The 23,994-nt window shown below is 45.8% G+C and overlaps 1 protein-coding gene across 1 annotated transcript in view; it reads left to right on the top strand.

The window, feature by feature from the left end:
- Positions 1–2,066: 2,066 nt before the first annotated feature.
- Zc3hav1 (zinc finger CCCH-type containing, antiviral 1) overlaps positions 2,067–23,994 on the top strand; it is a 51,298-nt gene continuing 29,370 nt past the window's right edge. Inside the window, exons 1-4 of the mRNA XM_021191417.2 lie at positions 2,067–2,115; positions 2,682–3,300; positions 17,402–17,537; positions 21,140–21,392. Of these exons, the coding sequence (XP_021047076.1) occupies positions 2,993–3,300; positions 17,402–17,537; positions 21,140–21,392 (697 nt within the window). The 5' untranslated portion in view covers positions 2,067–2,115; positions 2,682–2,992. The remainder of the gene's footprint in view (positions 2,116–2,681; positions 3,301–17,401; positions 17,538–21,139; positions 21,393–23,994) is intronic.

Raw genomic sequence — 23,994 nt, 5'->3', positions numbered from 1 at the left:
TGGGAATATGTTCAGGAATCTCAAAGAAAGAGAACAGTACTCTGACTAAAGTGTCTGTACAACGCAGACTTTAGTCTTTTTTTTTTTTTTTTTTTTTTTTTTGGTTTTTCGAGACAGGGTTTCTCTGTGTAGCCCTATCCTGGAACTCACTTTGTAGACCAGGCTGGCCTCGAACTCAGAAATCCACCTGCCTCTGCCTCCCAAGTGCTGGGATTAAAGGCATGCACCACCATGCCCGGCCAAACTTTAGTCTTTTTTTTTTTTTTTTTTTTTAATAGGTAGAAACTTTCCATTTTTTTTAGCATTCTCTCTCTCTCTCTCTTTTAAAGATTTTATTTACTTCTTTCATGTAAGTACACTGCAGCTGTCTGCAGACACCCCAGAAGAGGGAGTCAGATCTTGTTATGGATGGTTGTGAACCACCATGTAGTTGCTGGGATTTGAACTCGGGACCTTCGGAAGAGCAGTCAGGTGCTCTTACCCACTGAGCCATCTCACCAGCCCATGTGTCTTGTCCCCCTTACTCACTACAATAGCTAGGGTCTCACCTCCAGTCTTGTTTGATTGTCTAGTCTTAAAGGAAATACCAGCAAAGAAAATGAAGAGAAGGAGGAAAAGGTTGTCCATTTCAGTCTCTCAGTTTCATTGATTGCAGCTGTGTCTTTGTGCTAAAAAGTTTTCCTGGTTGTTTGTTGTTGTTGTTTTTTTTTAATATTTGAATAAAAGTCTTTCTTACAGGTGGGGGTAGTGAAAATGTTTTAATTCCTTGCCCTAAACAGAAGTTTATAGTACCTGATAGAAAAGACTCATATTTAATATTTATAAAATCCCCTTTACCGGGTCCCTCATCCATCCACAGGAGGAGGGAGTTGACGATTCTAGATCCTTCAAGGGACTTCCTCTGACCCCCTAATGGGACACTGCTGTTTATAAAGCTGATGCCCCCTGGGAGCCGGGACTGTTTCTTTGATTTCTGTGTCTTCAGAGTCACTACTGTAAGGACCACACTTAAGGTAGTCAATAAACACATTGATCTTACTTGATCTGATAAGAATGGGGCTCTGGAAACCTGCCAGACTGAAAAGAAGGCCAAGTGGATTAAAACACAAGACAGAAGCAAGAGTCAAGAGACAAGAAGCAGCCAGATGAGGCGGGGCTTGGCTGCTTTACAGACCACCATTCCAGTGAGTCAGAGAGGGCGGTTGTGCATACCATATCAGAGGGATTCTCATTCGGGTTTCTGAAGAATTTGAAAGACTTTATTTCTTATGAATTTGTTTTTAAATTTTAAATTACACTTATTGAGAGAGAGGGGGAGGAGTAAGAAGGGAGGGAGAGAGAAAAAGTGTGGTGGAGGTCAGAGGACAACTTGCAAGAGTAAACTCTCGCAGCACGTAGGGAAGTTCTGGGGGTCAAATTAGTGTCCCGTGCTTTAGCGACTGGCGCCTTTACCTGCTGAATTATCTTCCTGGTCAAGAATCCCTTTGCCCCAGTCTCACAAGTGCTGATATTACCGGCATGCCGTCACCACGCCAAGCTTTTAATATTATTTTAGTGTGTGTTTGTGAGTGTGTGTTTGTCTGACTGGGTGGGGTCACTCGCGCCTCCCTCTTGTGAAGTTCGAAAGCATCGCTGCTCACACTTCTATTCCTGCACCGTGCCTGCAGATTTTAAAGAAAGGTTTAGTTCCCATCTGATGGGTGAGCGCTCCATTCATTTCATTTCGGAGTGCTGATAGGAAAGCCCTTTTCTTTTTCTAATTTGGGTCTAGTGTTTAAGGGCCTGCAAATTAGCTGAGAATACAGATGAGACAAACAAAACACAACTGTGCAAAAGAAAAGTTTTAAAGTCACAATTTAACAAGGGGAGGAGGCCGAAGAGCGTACAAGGTTTGTGTGTGTATGCGTGTGTGTGTGTGTGTGTGTGTGTGTGTGTGTTTCACTACAGAGTCTGGAAGGACACGCGGAACTTTTTTTTATGCTAATGGCCTGGAGCAGCTGAATCTTCCAGAAAGCTCCCTGGGGGACACCGATGGCTCTATAATTTCATCAGCCTTTGCTTTCCTCAAAGGGAAATCTAGTTAATATTTCTTTCTGACTCTACAGTAACTCAAAGGTAAGGTACGGGTTTACTTTAAAAATTATCTTCATGCTAAGGCGGAGGGGGAGGGGAAAATCTGAAGACTCTAAGCTATTGGTTTGGGGCACCAAAATTGGAGATTTTAAGTTAGCAAGGCCAGAAAGGATCAAAGGGTGGGTCTTCAAATAGCTCTGGAGAAGGCTACTTAAGAATCCAGGGAGAGTGACAATCACAGCCCTCTAAGAGGGGCTCGGCACTGCGTAGAAAGTGCGTAATCCTAGATCGGGTGCCGCGCGATCAGGCCCGGAAACAAACTCTCGAGAACCTCGGTCATCCGAGCTCCACCTGTTCCTTCAAGTTATTTCCTCAAGTGCGGAGTTCGGATAATATCCATGTCCTAAGGTGATGGCTAGCGTTGACGACACTCGGCGGAGCGTCCGGCTTACAGGAAGCGCTCACCAGGTCTGCTCTTTCCGGGGCTGGGTGGGGCTGATTTGAGGACGCCTCCAATGGGCCCCCCAGGATGCGTCACTCGCCTCAGGCTCATCAAAACTCCACCCGAGCCTCAGGAACGTCCTTACTTCCTCTCTTCCTGGTAGCAGCCTTGCAGTCCGGAGCTCGGGGGACCTCACGTCTAGCCTGGAACCGAGGGTGCCGCGCCGCGGTGGACCTGCCCGCGTAACGTCGCTTGCTTCCCATTCGCTCTCCCGCGCGGGCTGACTTTAAATCTGACCCCAGGACAGGGGTTGGCGAGATCGGGCCTCGCGACACCACCGCCGGAGTTGGAAAGCGAAACCGCTCTGCTCTGCGAGCGGCACCGCCCGCGTCCGCCCCTGGGGCCGCGCGTAAGTTTCGATTCTCCGTGAAGCCGAGTCCCGCGCAGCGGCCGGAGCAGCGCCAGCCATAGCGCGCCATGACGGATCCCGAGGTATTCTGTTTCATCACCAAGATCCTGTGCGCTCACGGGGGCCGCATGACCCTGGAGGAACTGCTGGGTGAGATCAGTCTCCCCGAGGCGCAACTCTACGAGCTGCTGAAGACAGCGGGGCCCGACCGCTTTGTGTTATTGGAGACTGGAGACCAGGCCGGGATCACTCGGTCGGTGGTGGCTACTACCCGAGCCCGCGTCTGCCGTCGCAAGTACTGCCAGAGACCCTGCGACAGCCTGCACCTCTGCAAGCTTAATCTGCTCGGCAGGTGCCACTATGCACAGTCCCAGCGGTGAGTGCCGCGGGGATGGGGAAGGTTCTCTAATTGCCTGGCCCGTCGCCGCCGGGCAGCTTCCTAGGGGAGGCGGGAACCCGGTGGATATTGCTCACTCGGCTGCAAACCCCTTCTCCCTCTATCCCTCCTAATCTCTAGACCAGTGGTTCTCAGCCTTCCTAAAGCTGCGACCCTTTAATACATACAGTTCCTCAGGTTTGTGACCCTCAACCATAAAATTATTTTCGTTACTACTCCGTAACTGTAATTTTGCTACTGTTATGAAATGTAATGCAAGTACCAGTGTTTACCAATGGTCATATTCGACTCCTGTGAAGTTCGAACCCCAGGTTGAGAAACCGGTAACCAAAGCGCTATTGGAGAGGTGGACAAGGCTGCCTCTCTACCCTTTTCACCGCCCACCAGAATCCTAATTAAAGTACTTTTGGACCAACCAGTGTTTGAAGAAGTTGCAGGCACACCTTTTCCTTCTTGCTACTCTGGTGTTGCGATCGCCCCAGAATCCTAGCCATGCTGCCCAGTCTCCTGTGTCTCGGGTGCACCAACTCCCGGATCGCTGTGACCCTTCACTCCTTGTCTCTCATCTAGCGACTGGCTGAGCCACCTGGTGTAGTGGCCTCTCAGCCTTCTTCCTAGTCTTCGTGGTGGCCTGTACAGTGACACCCTCCCCCCTTCTTGCGACTGACCCACTCTCTCAAATTGCATGAAATAATGTGGCTTAACTTCTCAGACAGCTGCTTCTGTTCCTACTTGGTCTATTTTCTTCTTCTTCCTTCTTCTTTCCTCCTCCTCCTCCTCCTCCTCCTCCTCCTTTCTTCTTAAATTCCCAAGGCTTGGATCAAGCCCTTTTATTTCGCTGTCTTCCAAATTTCTCCAAGACAAGGATCACTCACTCGCTTGGGTTCACCTGTCTTATCTACCCAGATGATTTCCAAACACATAACCTGTGCAGGCCTGCTACGAATCCAGCGTCTCCATCCAGGGTCTGAGGAACCAGAGTCTCGCTCACATAAGGCCAAACTCCCTCCAAACAAGCTCTCCAACCTTATCCCCGGCTTCACGCCGCCGGTTTATATAATTTCTAATCCCTCTGCCCTTTCCTCTTCCAGGGCTCACATTCGAGTGTTGCAGAAGTAATGAATGGTTGGTTCTTCTAGGCTATCGTGTTTCCAAGCTTTTGTTGTGGTTGGTGGTGGTCGTACTAAAGATTGGACCGAGGACCTCCTGCATCTTAGGCAAGCGCTCCGCTCCGCTACTGGAGCCAGAGTTTCACCGACTTGCGGTGTCTGGCCTTGAATTCCTGCAGTTAGCCTTTAGCTTGGTTCCTCCTGTGGCTCCCTGGCAAGAGCTGAGATTACAGGTCTGTGCAGCCAGGCTCATGCTTCTTTCTGTGGAGAGTATCTTCTATACTTCGTTGAGTCTTAAAAACTGTGAGTGTTGCTCTGTTTTGGAAACAGCGTGATCATCAAACGTTTTTTAATCATCCATTTATTTACGAGAAAAACAAGCAAACAAACAAACAAAAAAACTCCAGTCACTCACGTCCAGAATACACTTCTGAGATGTGTGTATCAAAACATACAAAGGATGAGCGTTTTAAATGGATGGAGCAATATTTATTTTAATTGCTAATTGTTTGGAACAAGAACTCATTTAACGTTAAATATTTGAAGGAATGCTTCCGTGTGCCCCTTTATTTAATGTTATGATGCAACAGCTTGAAAGCCTTTCTGAGTTACAGGAAGTTGGGCTTAGAAGAAGCCATCTAAGTTGCTTGCAACTGAAGAAGTGGCCCCAGTAGGAAGGAAGGGAAGTGGTTTGAGGCAGAGAAGGAAGGAACATTCTATTGCTGTACTGAGCGCTGACAGTGATATTAGCACGCTTTCTGATTCTTTTTTTTTTTTCCTATTATTACTTGTTCTGAGAATTTCTTCACTAAGTGTTGGCTTTTTGTTGTGAAAGTTTCGGTGTCATTCTACAGTTCTCAGCGTATTAAAAAGTGGACAGGGGAGACTGCTGAGTCTCCGTGTACCCAACATTTTGGATTTTGGTTCAATAGTTTTCAAAATGCCGTCTGTCTGCCCTGTGCCGTGTATTCTCCATCTCTGTCCCCAAATTCCAGTGTTTTTTTGTTTGTTTGTTTGTTTGTTTGTTTGTTTTGGTTTCTCTGTGTAGTTCTGGCTGTCCAGGAACTCACTCTGTAGACCAGGCTGGCCTCCAACTCAGAAATCCACCTGCCTCTGCCTCCCAAGTGCTGGGATTAAAGGCGTGCGCCACCATGCCCAGCTCAGTATCTCTTAACAAGTAAGTATTTATCAATATTCTCACTGTACAATGATCACCTCTCCCCCTCCCTCCCCCTCCCTCTCCTCCCTCTCCTCCCTCTCCCTCTCCCTCTCCCTCTCCTCCCTCTCCTTCCCTCCCTCTCCCCCTCCTCCCTCTCCCTCTCCCTCTCCCTCTCCCTCTCCCTCCCTTTCTTCTTTGACATAGGGTCTTGTTGTAATCCAGGCTGGTTTAGAACTCTCATTAGGCCAGGAATGACCCAGAAATTTTGGTCCTCTACCCAAATGCTGGGATTACATGCTTGGCACAACCAACCATCCTAGGTTTCTGGGGGGTGATGCCGATGGAACCCAGACCTCTTGCACGCTAGGAAGCACTCTACTAGTGCAACTATATCCTCAAACCCCCACCATTATTTTACTCTCAATTAATATAGTATTCAAATTCTCCCAATTGCCTTAGTAATCTAACTTGCATTTTCAGGATAAGACATATAGACATAAGCCATAATTACTTTGATATGTATCCAATATGTTTTTTAGAAATGTCATTTAAGTTTGTTGCACACAACATGTGTAGAATTTTTAGCTTGAATTTTGTTATTGTGATGATTTTTGTCCGGTTTGAAACAACCATTTTAACTGCTTTGAAACCACACATTTCCATATTTTCAAAGATCATATATGATAGAGGGATTATTTTATCAGCTCAAGTTTAGATAGATACTCCAGAGAATTATTTAGTTATTTTTAGTCTCATTGGGTGGCTTCAGTGGTCTGGAACTTGGGGCTGGCCTCAGACTGACAGATGCCCCTGCCTCTGTCTCCACTGTGTGGTATGAGGAATAAACAAATGTACCACTATACCTGGCCAGAGTGGGTTTATTTTTTAATGTGTATGGGTGTTTTGCCTGCACATGCACCATCTTTCATGCCTGCTATCCTTGGAGGGTGGGAGAAAGTGTCAGGCAGACCCCCTGCAACTGTAGCCCCAAGTAGCTATGAGCCACAGTGGAGTGTTGGGAATTAAATTAAACCTGCATCCTCAGGGGAAGCAGTCAGTGATCTCAACCACAGGACCATCTCCTCAGGGCCTAAGAAAACATTTTTTAAAAAGGTTTTTGTGGTATTTTCTGTTTAGCAACTCTTTTTAAAAGATTTATGAGGCAGAGGCAGGCAGATTTCTGAGTTTGAGGCCAGTCTGGTCTACAAAGTGAGTTCCAGGACAGCCAAGGCTATACAGAGAAACCCTGTCTCGAAAAAACAAACAAAAAAAGATTTATTTATTATATGTAAGTACACTGTAGCTGTCTTAGGGCATTGGATCCCATTATAGATGGTTGTGAGCCACCATGTAGTTGCTGGGATCTGAACTCAGGACCTTCGGAAGAGCAGTCAGTGCTCTTAATCACTGAGCCATCTCTCCAGCCCCCCTTTAACAACTCTTAACAGAATTTTGTCTACTAAAATTTGTCATGCATTAATAGCTTTCTCTTGGCTCACTGGTTAATGGGATCAGTTAACCTGCTAATATCCACAAATGATGTATTGTGTGCACGTTGTAGTGGAATCTGAGTTTTGTTTATAAATACTTTCCCTGTAGTGCTTCTTTTTATAGATAGACATTCTCCTGCCTCGGCGTTCATTTTAGTTGACAACATGACTTTCCTGGGTAGGTGGGGTGTATTCTTGTTTGGGCACTCAAGTCGGGACACTTGTGTTTACTTTGCTCACATGATATTGATATTTCCAAACCTGAAATTCAAGTCCTAGGAGTAAAGCAGACGCTAATTACACCTTAAGCCCGAGATAATGACAATTGAGTCTTCACCACAGCTCCGGAGAAGAAGCGCAAGTCCTTCCCCTTGAAAAGACATTTTAACATTATTGTTGTTGTTGTGTCTGTGTGTGTAGGTGTACAATGTGTGTAGGGGGTTACATATGTTCATAAAGCACAGAGGAGGCACACAGTTATGCGAACTGGGTTCTCCTTTTTTCTTTTGGTTTTGTGAGACAGAGCCTTCCTAGGTAGTGCAAGCTTGCTTCAAACTCAAGAAAATCCCCCTGTTTCAACCTCTTGGGTCTAGGATTACAGTCATACATCATCACACCAAACCTTGTAAAGGTGAGGTGGCTCAGCAGTTAAAAGCACTTTTCTGCTCTTGATCTATTTCCAGCATCCACATGGCAGCTCAAAACCATCTGTAACTCCAGTTTTATGGGATCTGACACACTCTTCTGGCCTCCACCGGCACCAGGAATCCATGGGGTTCAATTACATACAAGTAGACAAACCACTTGTAGATAAAAATAAAGATAAATAAGCCTAAAACAAAAATCTCATCTTGATCAGATGAAACTGGCATAGGGGTCTTTAATTTTTTGCTGAAAGCCACCTTAGCTTGTAAAGGTATCCAGGCAACCCCTATTTGCAGGACTTTAGCATCTCAATTGTCTAGAAGCTCCATGATGAGAGGCCTTTGGTAAATCAATTCCCCTTGCGATTGAATGGCTGCATGATTTCTGTTGGGCGTGCTGGAACCTACTGTCCTTAGGTCATTGTGTTACTATGGTTTCTGTCTATGTGGGTGTTTTCTCTGGGCTATTTCCTGTTTTTATGGTACTGGGTGCTGACCCTTAGGGTAGGTGTGGGGCCTATGAGAAGGCTTATGGGAGTGGGGGAGGGGAGTGCTTGTCTTGCTAAAACCTGGTGCCTTGAGTTCATTTCACAGAATCCACAGAAAGATGGGAGAAGAAAATCGAATTCACAAAATTGTCCTCTGGTTTTTATACCCTCGCTTTGGTATGTACTTTACACACTAGTGCACGCCAATAAGAAATAAGAAATTTGGGATCTAGAGCTAGGTGACGGAGGTGCACGCCTTTAGTTCCAGCACTTGGGAGGGAGAGGCAGGCGGATTTCTAAGGCCAGCCTGGTCTACAGAGTGAGTTCCAGGACAGCCAAGGCTACACAGAGAAACCCTGTCTCGAAAACAAACAAACAAACAAACAAACAAAGGTTAGGGTGTTTGTAAACTCCCCATCAGTGGATTCAACCAACTTCTGATGGAAAATATTCAGAGGGGGAAAGGCTTGGGTCATACTGCATCATTGTTCTCCAGACAGTCCAGGAGGGCAAATATTTACATAGCATTTCCATTGTATTAGGTATCCTAAGTAATCTCAGGGAGATACTTGGAAGGGTGTGCCTTGGCTACAGGCAAATGCTGTGCCTTTTACAGAAGGAATTTAATGTGGATTTCTGCTTTGGGGAGGTCCTGAGAATCGGCCTCTCAGGATGGCTCTTCTTCATTCTCTTTTCTCTCCTTCACACAACGTGGTGCTTCTCTTGCTCTGGTTTCATGGGACTTGGTTCTGGTCTCTGCCAAGTTGTACCCATATCCACTTTTTAAAAAACTACATGGTACCAAAGAATGATGCCCGTTTCAAGCCTGCACCACCCACCCCCTTCCCCAAGCCTGAACCTTCCATGCTTGGATACCTTGGGCCCATAGGCGTATCATTCATAGTTTTAGACTCTGTATGTGCATCCTGGGCCTTCCGACGTGTGGAAGGGGATGCCTTATTCAGTCTGAGGCATCCACTACCTCAGGCTATCAGTTCTGCGGGTGTAGGGAGAGCAGAAGGAAAGAAGACACTGGTGAACTGGAGCTGGGAACCAGGGCTACTGCCTTCCACTCTGAGACCAAGCAGTTTGAGAATTCTAAGTTCGTAGCTGACTGTCCTGCTCATTATGGGCCAATATTTGTGACAACAGTAGGAAAGAACACAAGAGATTCTTAGCTTGACTTAGTCCTGTTAAATGTACAGGCATTTATTTTCATACAAACCTTCATTCTCAGCTTTGCTGTAGCCCCCATAAATGTTAGAGGGGGACTATTCTGATTTATCCAGGCATAAAGCTTTCTTTTGTATACACAGCTCATATATTCATTAAAATCGAGACTTTAAAAAGAATTGTCACTAAATCATGGTCTTTCATTATTTTGATTCTGTTTCCTTGTGTGCGCCTTCCCTATAGAAGCCATAATAATGGAGTTTCCAAACTTAAAGTTTTAGGAGAGGACAATGTGAAATTCTAAAGAGTGTTTGTGGAGCTGGGTCTGATAGACCATTCCTTTAATACCAGCTAATCTCTGAGCTTGAGGCCAGCCTGGTCTACATAGCAAGATCTCCGTCAGACAGGGCTATACTGTGAGATGCTGTCTCAAAGAAAAAAATAGAGTGTTGGGCAAGTTATACTCCGCTTTCTAAGACGAGTCCTTGCTTTGTGTCTTGATCAAGTGGTCTCAGCTCTTTGGAATTTGTGCTGCTGAAGGGAATGTAACACTGTACCCCACTGGCTTTTTGATTCATTTACTTAGTTATTTACTCGTTTAATTAACTTATTTATTTCTTTATGAATGAAAACTCTCGTAGCCTAGGCTGGCCTTCACTCTCGATGTAGCTGAGGATGGCTTTCTGAATCACTCAGAATCACTCATTTTTGAATGCTGTTGGACTTGATGCATTTTGTTAGCATTTTTTTTTTTTTTTTTTGGTCCTTCTAGCATAGTATTCCTTTTGTTTGTTGGTTGGTTGGGTTTTTTTTTTTTTTTTTTTTTTTTTTTGTTTTGTTTTTTTTTTTTTTTTTTTTTTGAGACAGTGATGTTCTTCGAAGCATTGGCTAGCCTCCAACTCAGATCAGCTTGACTCTGCCTACCCAGTGCTGGGATTGAAGACCTGAGCCTCTATGCCCAGCTCATGGGATTTGTTTTTTGTTTGCAATTGTCTTTGTTTTATGGTTTTTTTTTTAAATAGCTAGGTCTGTTTTTATTATTTATTTATTTGCATCAGTAAGAACATTCATGGCCTCTCAAAAGAATCTGCTAAAGAATTGCCTCACGGTGACGCTTTTCTGCCCTGTCTTCTGGCCACCTCTGACCTCCTTCCTCCTACTCTGTATGGCTTTATCTCTTCTGGACCTTTTCCTCTGGAAGCATCCTCGTGAGGGGTGTGGCCCCTGGGGCCTGCTCCTTTCAGGCACCGTGTTTTCAGCGTTTCAGCTGAGCAAGTGAGACTTAGTTTGGCTGTATTTATCCGGGAGCAGAGCGGCCCCTCCTGGGGAGGAAGGTCTCAGTAGACCCGGGTCCCTGGGCCTTAAAGGCTTACTTGCTATTTCCTGCAACCTGGTGACCAGGCAGCTTGCAAGCCAGAAGAATCATTTTGGAATCTGTTCTCTTTCAGGTTCTCTTCATGTTTTTTATTTTACTTCAGTCAAAGTTGACATTCAGTGTTGATAACATTCTACGAAAATGAAACCCGGAAACCCCATATAAGTACTATAAACAATAATTACAAATCCTTTTTTTCCCCCTTGTTTGCTTGTTTTGTATTTTTTTGTTTGTTTGTTTGTTTGTTTGTTTCGAGACAGGGCTTCTCTGTGTGTTAATAACAGTCCTGGCTACCCCGGAACTCAGTTTTTAGAGCGGGCTGGCCTCGAACTCACAGCGATCAGCAGCCACCGTCACCTCCACCACCACCAGGCTGCCTTTTACTTTAGTATGACACAGCCAGGAGACATTTAAGGAAACCTTTGGCCTTCAAGGCAGCTGTCAACAGATATTTACTGAGGGCACACTTTCTGCACCTCTCAGGAAGATAGAATCCTCACGCAGTTATCTTACTCGTTAACTTTCCTATTTTAATATTTATCTAGACTTTGAAAGACATTTATGTTGGGAAGTGTGGATGGAGAGGAGAGACACACAACAGGGCTGGAAACCACTTGGCTTAGGCCTTCTCCAGAGGATCATCAATATCTTGGCAATAGCCCAGCTCACTTCTGCTCCCTGTGCCTTTTCTTAGTCCTGATGTAGGCTTAGGAAAGGAAGTCCCCAGCTTTGCTGCATCACACACACACACACACACACACACACATATACACATACACCATTTGTGTATCTGCCTGCATGTATGTTGCACCACATGCATGCAAGTGCCCACAGAGTCCAGAAGGTATTGGATACCCCTGAACAGGAGATACAGGTAGTTTTTTGTTTTTGTTTTTGTTTTTGTTTTTTAAGATTTATTTATTTATTATATGTAAGTACACTAGAGCTGTCTTCAGACACACCAGAAGAGGGCATCAGATCTCATTACGGATGGTCGTGAACCACCATGTGGTTGCTGGGATTTGAACTCAGGACCTCCAGAAGAGCAGTCAGTGCTCTTAACCGCTGAGCGTTGAGCCATCTCTCCAGCCCCCCCCCCCCTTTTTTAAATTTTTTTTTTTTTTTCGAGACAGGGTTTCTCTGTAAAGCCCTGGCTGTCCTGGAACTCACTCTGTAGACCAGGCTGGCCTCGAACTCAGAAATCCACCCGCCTCTGCCTCCCAAGTGCTGGGATTAAAGGCGTGTGCCACCAGTGCCCGGCATCAGGTAGTTTTTTTGAGCTGCTCGATGTGGATGCTAGGAACCAGATTGGGGTCCTCCGTGAGAGTAAGAGGTACTGTCAACTGCTGAGCTGCCTCTCCAGCCCCAGACTTTTAAAGATTTAGGTCGGCTCTGATTTAGGTATGGAGATTTTGAGGGTTCTGTTTGTTTTTTGAAGAGGGGTTTGAACTCAGTCCTCACACATTAGGCAAGTGGGCTGCACCTCCAGGACGGACATGGCCTGGGGGAGGGGATTTTTCCAAGTCCCAACAAGATCCAATTGGTACCAGTTTGTCTCACTCTGTCTCTCACCTCCCTCCACTCTCACCTTCAGTGGGAAACTCCTTGATGTAGCAGTGGACCGAGCTCCCCTTGCACTGGGCGTGTGTGAGCAGAGCTTTCAAACCCCATTCTTTGCCTCTCTGCACATCCTTGCTTGTGTGATCTGTTCTTTTTTGGACTCCATTCTATCAAGTGGTGCAAATTTAGTGACCCATCCTTACCCTCTCATGACCTGGCTGTGTAACCTTGGACATCACACATACAAAGAGAACAGGAGTCCTGTGTTTTTAAAACAATACTTTACTAGGGTTGTTTTTGATTGCTAGCATTTTATTCTCAACGTCTAGATAATATCTTTCACACATCCTGGTCCCTTTTCTACCTAGCTTGTATTTTGACGCACTATTTCCTGTCTCTGTGCAAATCAACTCTCTCTCATGTTTATCAACCCCATAGGTTATGGGGGAAACATGAGAGTTAGAGGGAGAAGGAAAGAATATTTTGATATAGTTACCATCAAAGACAGAGGCTCTTAGGTTTGTGTTTACTCTGATCTACTGAGCAGCTGCCCCGTGTTTACTGACCAGTGGCAGCTGGGAGGAGATCACCCAGTTCAGGAGCCTCATCCAGGACTGAATGTGAAGAGCCCGAGGACCTTCAAGTCTTGGCCCCAGAAAATGCCTTGGAATGGCTCGGGGATCTCATAGCAGATGTGGCTGGAGTCAGGCATTTCTAAGCACTCCTCAGCTGATGGTGTGGCCTGCAGTAAGAACCACTTTCCAGGCTAGAGTGTTTTAGGCCGTGCCCCTCAGCTGGGGAGAGCGTGGACTGCATGGGTTAAAGCAAACTTTTGTTCTGTGGGTAGAACGGAGAAGGAGTAGGAGGACTTATTCTTAGGCTTGAGGCCTGAGGCACGCTCCTGGCCTCTCTCACAGCCATCTTTGCTTCCTTTTCAAAGTTATCATTTCCTATGACGTGAGCTGTTTACTTGCTTTGTTTCTGCAAATGTTTGCACTGTCTGGGCGATTCATGCAGGCTTGTATGCAGGCTCCTTTTCAGCCAGGACGGGAGCAGGGGGGTACCTGAGCTCTCTGAATCAACTCTCTCTGAAGGAACTATTGTCTCCTGTTGGGGGGGGGGGGACTAGGACTAGTTTCAGTGTCTGACCCTTCCCGCCCCCTACCTTCAGACACAACTATCTGAGAAATGGCTCGGGGCCAGCCGTCCCTCAGTCGTCCAAAATACCCTCTGGATCTAGATGATTGATTCTTTTGCGTGGTACAAACTGGAATAAGCTGGCAGGTCTGGGATGGGACCCAGAGCTTGCATTTCTGATTACTTCCATGTGGATTCTGGTCAGAGGAACACTTTGAGAGACTCTGGGAGACTTTGATCCCAGTTCTGGGCTTCAGCTAAGTGTGGGTAGGCTCTTAGGCTAGGGCAGAGAATGGTGAGAGGAAAGTGTGGAAGGAAGCTTCGGCCTTAGCTCTAGTTAGACCAGTTAGACCGAGGAGCTGCACCTGTCTCCTCCCAGCAAGGGCACAGTAGGTTTTTGCCTTACTGCTCTTAATCCTTTATAACCCCCGTCTGCTTTTATTCAGCATCCAGTTTTGCAGTTAGTAGTTAGGAACAATGGCTTCTAACATCCCTACGTTTTTCGTTTGTAAGTTTCTGATCTACGTGTTTTCGGTTTTGCAGATTAGACAGATTTCCCCCCCCCAACCCCCACCTCTCTTGTTTTTGAGGTTTGACTTAACCGATCTTGTCTTCCTCCTATCTGCATCACCAGTTAGTTAGCTTTCAGTTATTGGCCCTCAGTTGCCCACATCAGGGTCATTGTGATTGCTAATCCAGGTTAGGAAACATGTGAGAGACGTTAGTTTCTGTTTTTCTTCAGACAGCAAGTGCAAACTGCCCCGCCTTGGTGGCTGAGAAATGTGCTGAAATGAGGGCCAAGATAAAATCCTGTAAGAAGCAGCTGAGGGGACCCCTGGAGCCCACAGGGAAACAGCAAGACCTGCTAGGGATGGGGCACCAACCACATCCAGACTAGAAGACGTAACAGACACAAGCTGGGGTCGAGGTGAAGCCCGGAGATCAGGGAGGTAGATGCTTGCCTCAAGATGGAGATGAGAAATGAAAGTAAACCAGAGCCATAGAAGGACAGCATCACGGACAACGGACAGCTCAACCTGACTCTTTTATTAGATGTCCATGCCTCGAGTGGGCTTCCAGGTAGAGGGAGCCCCATTGGTGTAGCTCTGTGGTCAGGTTGTCTGGGCTAGACCCAAAAGGTCCCCTACTCTTTTTGACTAATAGTTGTCAGTCTCTCAGTCAGGGGTTGGAACCTGCCTGTTTGTGGGAGTATGTGAGCCGATGGCTTTACCCACTGAGCCAGCCACCTTGCTGGCCCTGGGCAAGTGCTTCAGTTGGGTTGTTTCCTGATCTGTAACAAGACCCTTAATGGCAATGACTCTGGGGACAGTGGAATGAGATGCTGTGAGGGGCAAGGTAAGGAGACCTCCTACATACACATCTGGCAGAGCTGTAACAGGATGTGGGGGCACAGGGGGAGTTTCTACTTTGGGCTGAGACCAGAAGAGCTTACCTTCTGAAGCTTTTTCTGCTGTCACAGTCTCTTCAGATCCTCTCCCGTGGACTCAGGGAGGAGGCGATAAGGTTGAATTTTTGGCCCAGATGCTGAGGGTTCTCAGTGGTAGAGACTGGTGGGAGCAGTTATCTGAAACCACAGAGCCAAAGGCCAAACGTTAGACAAGCCGAGGTCAGCCTTATCACAGAGCACCAGGAACACTGGAAGCCAAGGTTAGCTAGCGCCGGGGAAAGTGGAAAGGGCCTGTCTGGGAAAATGATGAGGATGGAGGTTGTCAACCACCGGCACCTTTCCTTGAAGCAAAAACAAAGTGCCTGGGAGGGCTGGCTGGATTCAAGGACTCAGCTAGTAAGTAGCCAACAGGGCTGTAGTCTGTAATTTCTTTCTTAAAGGTTTGGTTACATTTGAAGGCAATTCTGGAGGCTCTGATAACATTCCTGAAAGTGACTGTGTGAGTGTGTGTGTGTGTCTATGTGTGCAACTACACATATTCCTGTAGGGCATCGCTCCTCGGGAGCTGTCCACCTTATTTTTTGAGACTGGCTTTGTTACTGACTTAGAAGTGACTGAGTTGGCTGGTTAGTGAGCTCCAGGCCTTAGTGACTTCCTCAGTGGGCAATGGTTTCTGAACAGGTTGCTTCCCACTCTGTTGCCAGGTTTTTTTTCTCCTTTCACAGCTATCTGCAAACAAAGTCTACAACAGTGAGGTCAGACACTATGTGTACATGGATAGCATTTGTAAAGAATGCCTGGCCAAGCAGTGGTGGCGCACGCCTTTAATCCCAGCACTTGGGAGGCAGAGGCAGGTGGATCCTTGAGTTCGAGGCCAGCCTGGTCTATAGAGTGAGTTCCAGGACAGCCAGGGCTATACAGAGAAACCCTGACTCGAAAAAACAAACAAACAAACAACCAAAAAAGAATGTCAGACAGTGGTGGCGTGTGCCTTTAGTCCAAGCACTCAGCAAGAGGTGGGTGGATTTCTGAGTTTGAGACCACCCTGGTCTACAGAATGAGTTCTAGGACAGCCAATGCTACACTGAGAAACCCTGTCTCAAAAACAAAACAAAACAAAACAAAAAATTAATAATTAGAATAAATAAAATTAAAAATAGAATAAAATATGTTCCTTCTGGTTTAGCTGTTTGATAAGTATATCTTTATTATTATTTATTTGTGGGGCTTTGTTTTTGTTTGTTTGTTTGGTTATTTTGTTTGTTTTTTGTTTTTTGAGATGTGGTCTCTGGCCCTGGCTGTCCTGGAACTGGCTATGTAGACCAAGCTGGCTTCAAACTCACAAAAATCCTCCCATCTATGCTTCTCAAAACCAGGATTTAATAGTATGTGCCAAATACCCTACTTTTTTTTTTTAATTTATTATACCTTTATTTTCTTTTTCTTTTTTTTTCTTTTTTTCTTTTTATTTACTTATTTATTTATTTGGTTGGTTTTTCAAGACAGGGTTTCTCTGTTTAGCTCTGGCTGTCCTGGAACTCACTCTGTAGAGCAGGCTGGCCTCGAACTCACGAACTCAGAAATCTGCCTGTCTCTGCCTCCCGAGTGCTGGGATTAAAGGCGTGCGCCACCACGCCCGGCTCTTTTTCTTTTTTTTACTCTTAGGCAGAGGCATGCAGATCACCATGAGTTTGAAACCAGCCTGATCTTCATGACAAGCTCCAGGCTGGTTGATTTTCTCTATCTAGTGAGACCCTGTTGTTGTTTGTTTGTTTAAAGTATACATTTGTGTATGTGCAATCAAACTGAGGTCATCGGGTCTGTTGGCAAACATTTACCTTTACCCATATGTCATCTGCCTGGGCCAGTGTACCTCATAAAATTGTATTCTTTCTGTACAATTGATTAGTCTGTGTTAATTACCACAGGGTATAGCATTGATCCCTGCTGAGTGAAAGTTTAATGAACTTTTTCTTTTAAATCTACTTCACACATGCTAAGCAGGAGCTCTGCCACTGAAGTTGACTTGGTCTTTTAGGCTGGTGTATGGAATGATGGATTTCAGTATGACGTTTTCACATCTCCTTGTCCTGCCTGTTTGTTCCCTTCTCCCAAGGCCCTTACCTGCTCCCCTGCACCCTCTTGGTACCCCCTTCTTTTTTTTTTTTTAAAGATTTATTTATTTATTTTATGTAAGCACACTGTAGCTGTCTTTAGATACACCAGAGGATGACATCAGATCCCATTACAGATAGTTGTGAGCCACCATGTGGTTGCTGGGAATTGAACTCAGGACCTCTGGAAGAGCAGCCGGTGCTCTTAACCGCTGGGCCATCTCTCCAGCCCAGTAAACCCTTTCTTCTCCCCAATAATTCCTTCTGTGTCCTCTTTTCTTCCCCCCCTCTGCTTAGAACTCAAGATGCCTACCTTCCCTCTCCCGGCCCTCTTTCTACCTCCATGCCATGTGAATCTGACTGTCTTCTTTCTCATTTCTTCTGTGACGTGCAAACACTGACAGTTGTCCTCCTTCCTTCCAGGAACCTCTGCAAATATTCTCACAATGTTCTCTCAGAACAGAACTTCCAGGTCCTGAAGAATCATGAGCTCTCCGGGCTTAACCAAGAGGAGCTGGCGGTCCTCCTGGTCCAAAGCGACCCTTTCTTCATGCCTGAGGTAGGTCCTGATTCTCACTTTTAACACCAGGCAAGAGTATTATGTGCAAGCCAGATTTTCTGTTGCTGTTTTCCCCCTCCAGGGGTCTGGTGAGTAGTTGCAACAGAGACTGACTGGCCAGAGAGCCTAAACTGTTTACTGTGGACTGTTACAGAGGTGTGGTGCCTCTGGGTCCTGCATGGATGTGGGCAGGCAGATATGCCACAGGCTTGGGAAGAGGGTTCAACACCTTTTTGCAAGACTCTTTTTTTTGTTGTTGTTGGGTTTTTTGTTTGTTTGTTTTTGTTCATTTGTTTTGTTTTTTGAGACAGGGTTTCTCTGTATAGCCCTGGTTGTCTTGGAACTCACTCTGTAGACCAGGCTGACCCCGAACTCAGAGATCCACCTGCCTCTACCTCCCAAGTGCTGGGATTAAAGGCGTGCGCCACCACTGCCTGGCTGCAAGACTCTTGTTAGTGAGTTATGAGCCCTGTTGTTTTCAGAATGTGGCTTCCATCTCTTAGTACAGGGATTTCTTACTGGTCACCACTTTTTAGTCAGTGGGATTGTAGAAGGGAAGTTGAAACCAAGCAGTTCACCCTTTAGAAAACTGGACACTGTGTGTGGCACATCTGCTCACATCTCATTGGCCAGTGCTTATCACATGGTCATATTAGTTTTTTTTTTTACCCTGATTTTTTAAATTTATTTGTTTATTTTATTTATTATATGTGTGTACACTGTAGCTATCTTCAGACACTCCAGGAGAGGGCATCAGATTTTTGTTACAGATAGTTGTGAGCCACCATGTGGTTGCTGGGATTTGAACTCAGGACCTTTGGAAGAGTAGCCGGTGCTCTTAACCGCTGAGCCATCTCACCAGCCCCACATGGTCATATTAGTTGCAAGTGGGGCTGAGAAACGTAGTCGCTGGTGGAGTGGCTGCCTGTCTAGGACTTCTATTACTAGAGGAAAGACAGAGTGGATGGAAGATAATGAAGTCTCCTTTGCATAGGCTTATAGAGTGGAGAGTCAGTTGATGTTGCTCAAAGGACCATGTCTGACCCGATAAAAGGCCTTGAGTGGAGAATCCCTGAGTGTATCCACAATACAAAGTCAGTAGCAGCTTCACATAGAACAGGAGACGGAGCAGGAGCAACGCCGAAAGGGGCAGAAGACACAAAGGAAGGCGGTCACACTGCAAGCGGCGGAAGACTGACAGGAAGGCAGAGCAACACAGGAAGAGGTGGAAGGGTAGAAGAGACACGAAGCTGCCAAGAAGGTCGGAGTTCTGTTAGATAAGACGAGATAGCCAATGGAGATTTCTTGAGGATTGACCATTATTTGGGGGGGGGGGATTTAAAAACTCTGGCACAACAGGTGATTTTTGAGGTGTCCACTGAGCTCTGAAGGCAGGGCGTTGTGTAGCTTGAACACACAGAGATCCACCTGCCTCTGCCTCCCTACTTGGGTTTAAAGGTACACCCCACCTCACCTGCTCTTTGTTTTGTTTTATTAGAGACACAAGCACCCTATGTAGCCCAGGCTAGCCTCAAACAAACATACTTTCTCCACTTCTGGAGGGCTCATAGTAGTAGACACGTACTATTATGCTTGGTGTACCTGCTACTGGGAATTGAACCCAGGGCCTGTGTTATAAGTCAGCTCCTGGATTTCTACTATGTGTCTAGGTGATGCTTATGGTCCAGGCACCTCACTTTAAGAACTGTGGTCTAGAATTAGATTCGGTAGCACTTATGTGCTGGAGTCTGGTTTTAGAGGCTCTGTCGCTATTCCTGGAGTCAGGCTTTGTCTCTGCATCCAGACTCATTCCCAGTTCATACACCTTCGTCTTTCAGCTGCCTGCAAGGCCAGGCTGACGACTAATCATTTTCTTCATCTAGTGGCTCAGACACCTGCCTCAGACTCCTTACTTTATACAATACAGTCTCATACTTTGTCACTCTGCCTCCCAACAGATGTTAGGCAGGCAGACAGAACAAATATTTTCCTTCTGCTGTGGAAAAGGAAACAGAAACTAGAAGGTCACTGGGACCTGTGAGGTTGTCCGGCTGCTTCTAGGGCCTTGACCTTTGAAGTGGCCTCTGTCAGCCCTGCAGCCACATGGCCTGATTGCACCATCCCTGTCTTTACTCCAACTCTGAGAGCTTTGTGTGCACATGTGTTTGTTTAGAACCCTGGAACCTTCCTAATGCGGTGCCCCTTTAATGCAGTTCCTTGTGTTGTGGGTGACCCCCCCACCATCAAATTATTTCATTGCTACATCATAACTGTACTTTTTTTTCTTCCAATTTTTATGAGGTATTTACTTCATTTACATTTTAAATGCTATCCCCAAAGTCCCCTATACCCTCCCCATAGCTGTGCTTTTGCTGCTGTTAGGAATCTTACCCTGCTACTCGACCCCCAAGGGAGTAGAGATGGTGGGTAAGGCTGTCCTTACTGAGTTGGTTATTGCAGTGTGTGCCTGCAATCCCAGCACTTGGGAGGTCAGGGAAGGAGGATGATGAGTTGAAATCTAGTCTGTGCTACATGAGTCCTTGTGCCAAAAACCTGAAAGCAAGGCTGAGCAGCACGGAGGTGTGCACCTTTAATTCCAGCTTACAAACAAAAACAAAGTAGGGAGGGGTGTGCACACCTTTATCCCAGTTCCTGGGAGGCAGAGGCAGGTGGACCTTTTGAGAGATCAAGGAAGGCTGGAGAGATGATTCAGAGGTTAAGAGGTCCTGAGTTCAAGTCCCAGCAACCAAGTCTCAGCAACCACGTGGTGACTCATAGTCATCTAAACTGTGATGGTGCCCTCTTCCAGCCTTCTGCCATACATGCAGGCAGAACGCTGTATACATAATCAATCAATCAATCAATCAATCAATCTGTTTTTTAATAAAGAGTTCATAACCCCATTTCTTCTTCCCTCTCTCCCACTATTCACATACAAAATCCTTTGAACAGGTCCTATGCTGGCTGTCAGAGACAAATGACAAAATCCCAAAGTTGCAAATAGCACACACACGCTTGTTTTCCTTTCAACTGTAGAGTAAGTTAAGATCCAAGTTAGATTTCCTCTTTGGGGCTCCCTTATGATGTCCTGCGTATAGCTTGCCATGTGAGTTTGATTCTTCCAGGAATTATCAAATTCATCATTATTTTTCTCCCTTAAGTTTCTTTTCTTTTTGGTTTTTTGAGACAGTTTCTCTGTGTAGCCCTGGCTATCCTGGAACTCACTTTGTAGACCAAGCTGGCCTCAAACTCAGAAATCTGCCTGCCTCTGCCTCCCAAGTGCTGGGATTAAAGGTTTGTGCCACCATTGCTCTCATTTCTTTTAAATGCAAGGTTTCTGTACTGAATTTGTGATCCTTTTTGCCTTGGCCTCCTGAACACTGGGTTACAGGTATGCACCATTATACCTGTGATATTGTCTGTTAATTCTTTGGACTCTTCTATCCCCAAATGTGTCACCACCTGAATCCATCTCATCAGCCTTGGGTGTTGTGTGCGTTGTTTGCCCATGGCACGCCTGCTTTTTATGGAAAGGGGACCTGTGCGTCCCTTACCGGGTGTGGCAGCCAGATCCACATCACCTTTCTTTCTTTCTCCTCTAGATATGCAAGAGTTACAAAGGAGAGGGCCGAAAACAGATTTGTGGGCAACCGCAGCCCTGTGAGAGACTCCACATCTGTGAGCACTTCACCCGGGGCAACTGCAGTTACCTCAACTGTCTCAGGTCTCATAACCTGATGGACAGGAAGGTGTTGGCCATCATGAGGGAGCACGGGCTGAGTTCTGATGTGGTCCAGAACATCCAGGACATCTGCAACAACAAACACACTCGGAGGAACCCCCCTGGCATGAGAGGTACGCCCTTCTCCCTTTTAATTGTGTGAATTTGCAAATATACAGAAATCACAGTGGGGCATAGTGACACACACCTTTCATCCCAGCACTCAGGAGGCAGAGGCAGGCAGATTTCTGAGTTTGAGGCCAGTCTGGCCTACAGAGTGCGTTCCAGGACAGCCAGGGCTGCACAGCGAAATCTCATCTCAAAAAACAAGCAAGCCAGCAGACACGAACAGAAGAAAAACTGCAAGTAAAGAAATCTGCCTGTAAAATCTCAATTTCACTATCTGCATGCACCACTTTATAATACAATTGAAATAATGATGTGTGTGTGGTTTTACAAGTGGCTCTAACCCCTCTTTTTAAAAGAGCTTATTATAGTCTGGCGGAGGGGGCACACACTTTTATATATAACATCCCAGCACTCAGGAAGCAGGGGCAGGTAGATCTCTGAGCTGGACACCAGCTTGTTCTACGGAGCGAGTTCCAGGACATCCAGGGATACAGAGAGAAACCCTGTCTCAAAAAAAAAAAAAAAAAAAAAAAAAAGTTTGCTTGGGAGTGGCACATGTGTGCGGGTGTACATCGGTTAATTCCAGTGCTTTGGAGACAGAGGCTAGCCTCAGAAAACTCTAGCTTGTGTCAAATTGACATGATAAGACTAGGCAGCATGACTGTATTGCTTGTTATTTTGTGTGTGTATATACAGCCATATGTGTGGAGGTCAGAGGTCAACTTCCAGGAGCTCTTTTTCCCCAGACTAACCCCAAGTCATTCAGGCTTGGTGGCAGGCACTTTTATCCACTGAGCCATCTCACTGGCTCTTCTTGTCTAGTGGACATAGTAGAGGCCAAGTTTATGAAGGGAGTAGAATCTCTGACTCTAGGATCTGCAGTGAAGGGATGAAAAGTTACATCTCCTGGTACTTGGAGAATGGTTCATAGTCTCCAGGAGACTTTGGCCCAGAATCCATCATTATTATTCCTCACAGCGAAACAATGAACAATGGTGGGTTTATTACTTATTAACCTCACTTAGGGTAAGGAAACGAGTGTTATAAGTCCTAAGCAGCTTTAACTCATGCTTGGAAGACCAAACAGTACCGTGAAGATAAAATCAAAAGCCGTGCTTTCAACCTGGGCACAGGAATGCAACTTCCACACCACTGTGCCCTGAACAGAGTGCCTGCAGAGGTGGGGTTTGTGAGCGGTTCACAGCACGTGGGAGAGAGCTGTATATCATTGTCACTTCCAGTTAAGTCATGTAGTTAGACATCATGACAGGGGAGTAACTAAGCTAGCTCCAGGTCGGGAGTGAGGATTAAAAAGAAATAAAAAAAGAAAAAAGACAATTAGACAACACTGTAGCATGACCCCAGCCAGTTCTGAGGCTGATGGCGAGTTTAATTTTTTTTTAAAGATTTATTTATTTATTATATGTAAGTACACTGTAGCTGACTTCAGACACTCCAGAAGAGGGCATCAGATCTTGTTACGGATGGTTGTGAACCACCATATGGTTGCTGGGATTTGAACTCAGGACCTTTGGAAGAGCAGTCGGTGCTCTTACCCGCTGAGCCATCTCACCAGCCCGAGTTTAATTTTTTTCAGTCTGCTTTTATATCATTCTGGGTACATACAAAGAATACAGGCAGTCTTTAAGGTGTAAACAAAGTAGTCAAGGAACAAACAAAGCACAAATAAACAGTCAAGGAACAAGCAGGGCAAAAGTCAAGGCAATAAACAGAGTCCCATGGTCACTGTGTCTAGGGGTTTATCAGGATGGTCCAGATACAAGGAACACAATACATTCCTTGTCTGCCTTGAGTCTACTTCATTGTCCCAGCCCGATACCAAATTCCTGCCAAATTCCTAGACGCAACCCCAAAAGCTTTCCACAGGGAACCTTGCTTTTGCTGTAATACTGTTGTCCCCTTTCCTCTACCAGGATAATACACACATGTTCCTCATAAGCATACATACTACTGCACCTCCACCCCCACCTTTCAGATGCCTTTCCACAGCACATGTCACTTAGTACGTAGGTACCACACCAGACTTCACACACTGGGTCACTCCTGTCTTCTCTGCCTCCTAGACTTTTCTAGAGAAAAGATGCTGCTTTATCACTCAGTATCTCCAGATTTTTTTTTCTCCCTTCAATATATATATAATGTAGGGCAGGCTAGCCTAGAACTTGCTGTGTAGCCAAGGCTGAACCCCTGTCTTAGCATCCTAAGCACTGGAATTATAGGCATGATCCACCCCATCTGCCTTCAATTTCGGCTTCTCATAATAAGTTTGGGCAGTTGTGTTAAATAATAATTGTTGGTTTCTACCCCACCTTAAATTATTTAGTTTCCAAATACAACGCCTTTATATTTATAATAATCCTTTAAAGCACCAGAGCTGGGCAGATATCAACCCTCTGTGCTATTTCGTCTATTTCCCTGTTGATAATCCTGAACTATCATTTGCCATGTTCTTCTTGGGCCGCTCCTGCTCCAGCAGGCCATCCCTTATGACCATATGCTCATGATCCACCTACCCCATGGTACCTTCTTCCTTCTCTCTCCTCTCTCCTCTCCTCTCTCCTCTCCTCTCCTCTCTCCTCTCCTCTC

Source organism: Mus pahari, chromosome 2 (genome assembly GCF_900095145.1).
Source record: "Mus pahari chromosome 2, PAHARI_EIJ_v1.1, whole genome shotgun sequence".
Classification (NCBI taxonomy): Eukaryota; Metazoa; Chordata; class Mammalia; order Rodentia; family Muridae; genus Mus; species Mus pahari.
This window is presented reverse-complemented; position numbering and strand designations above follow the sequence as displayed.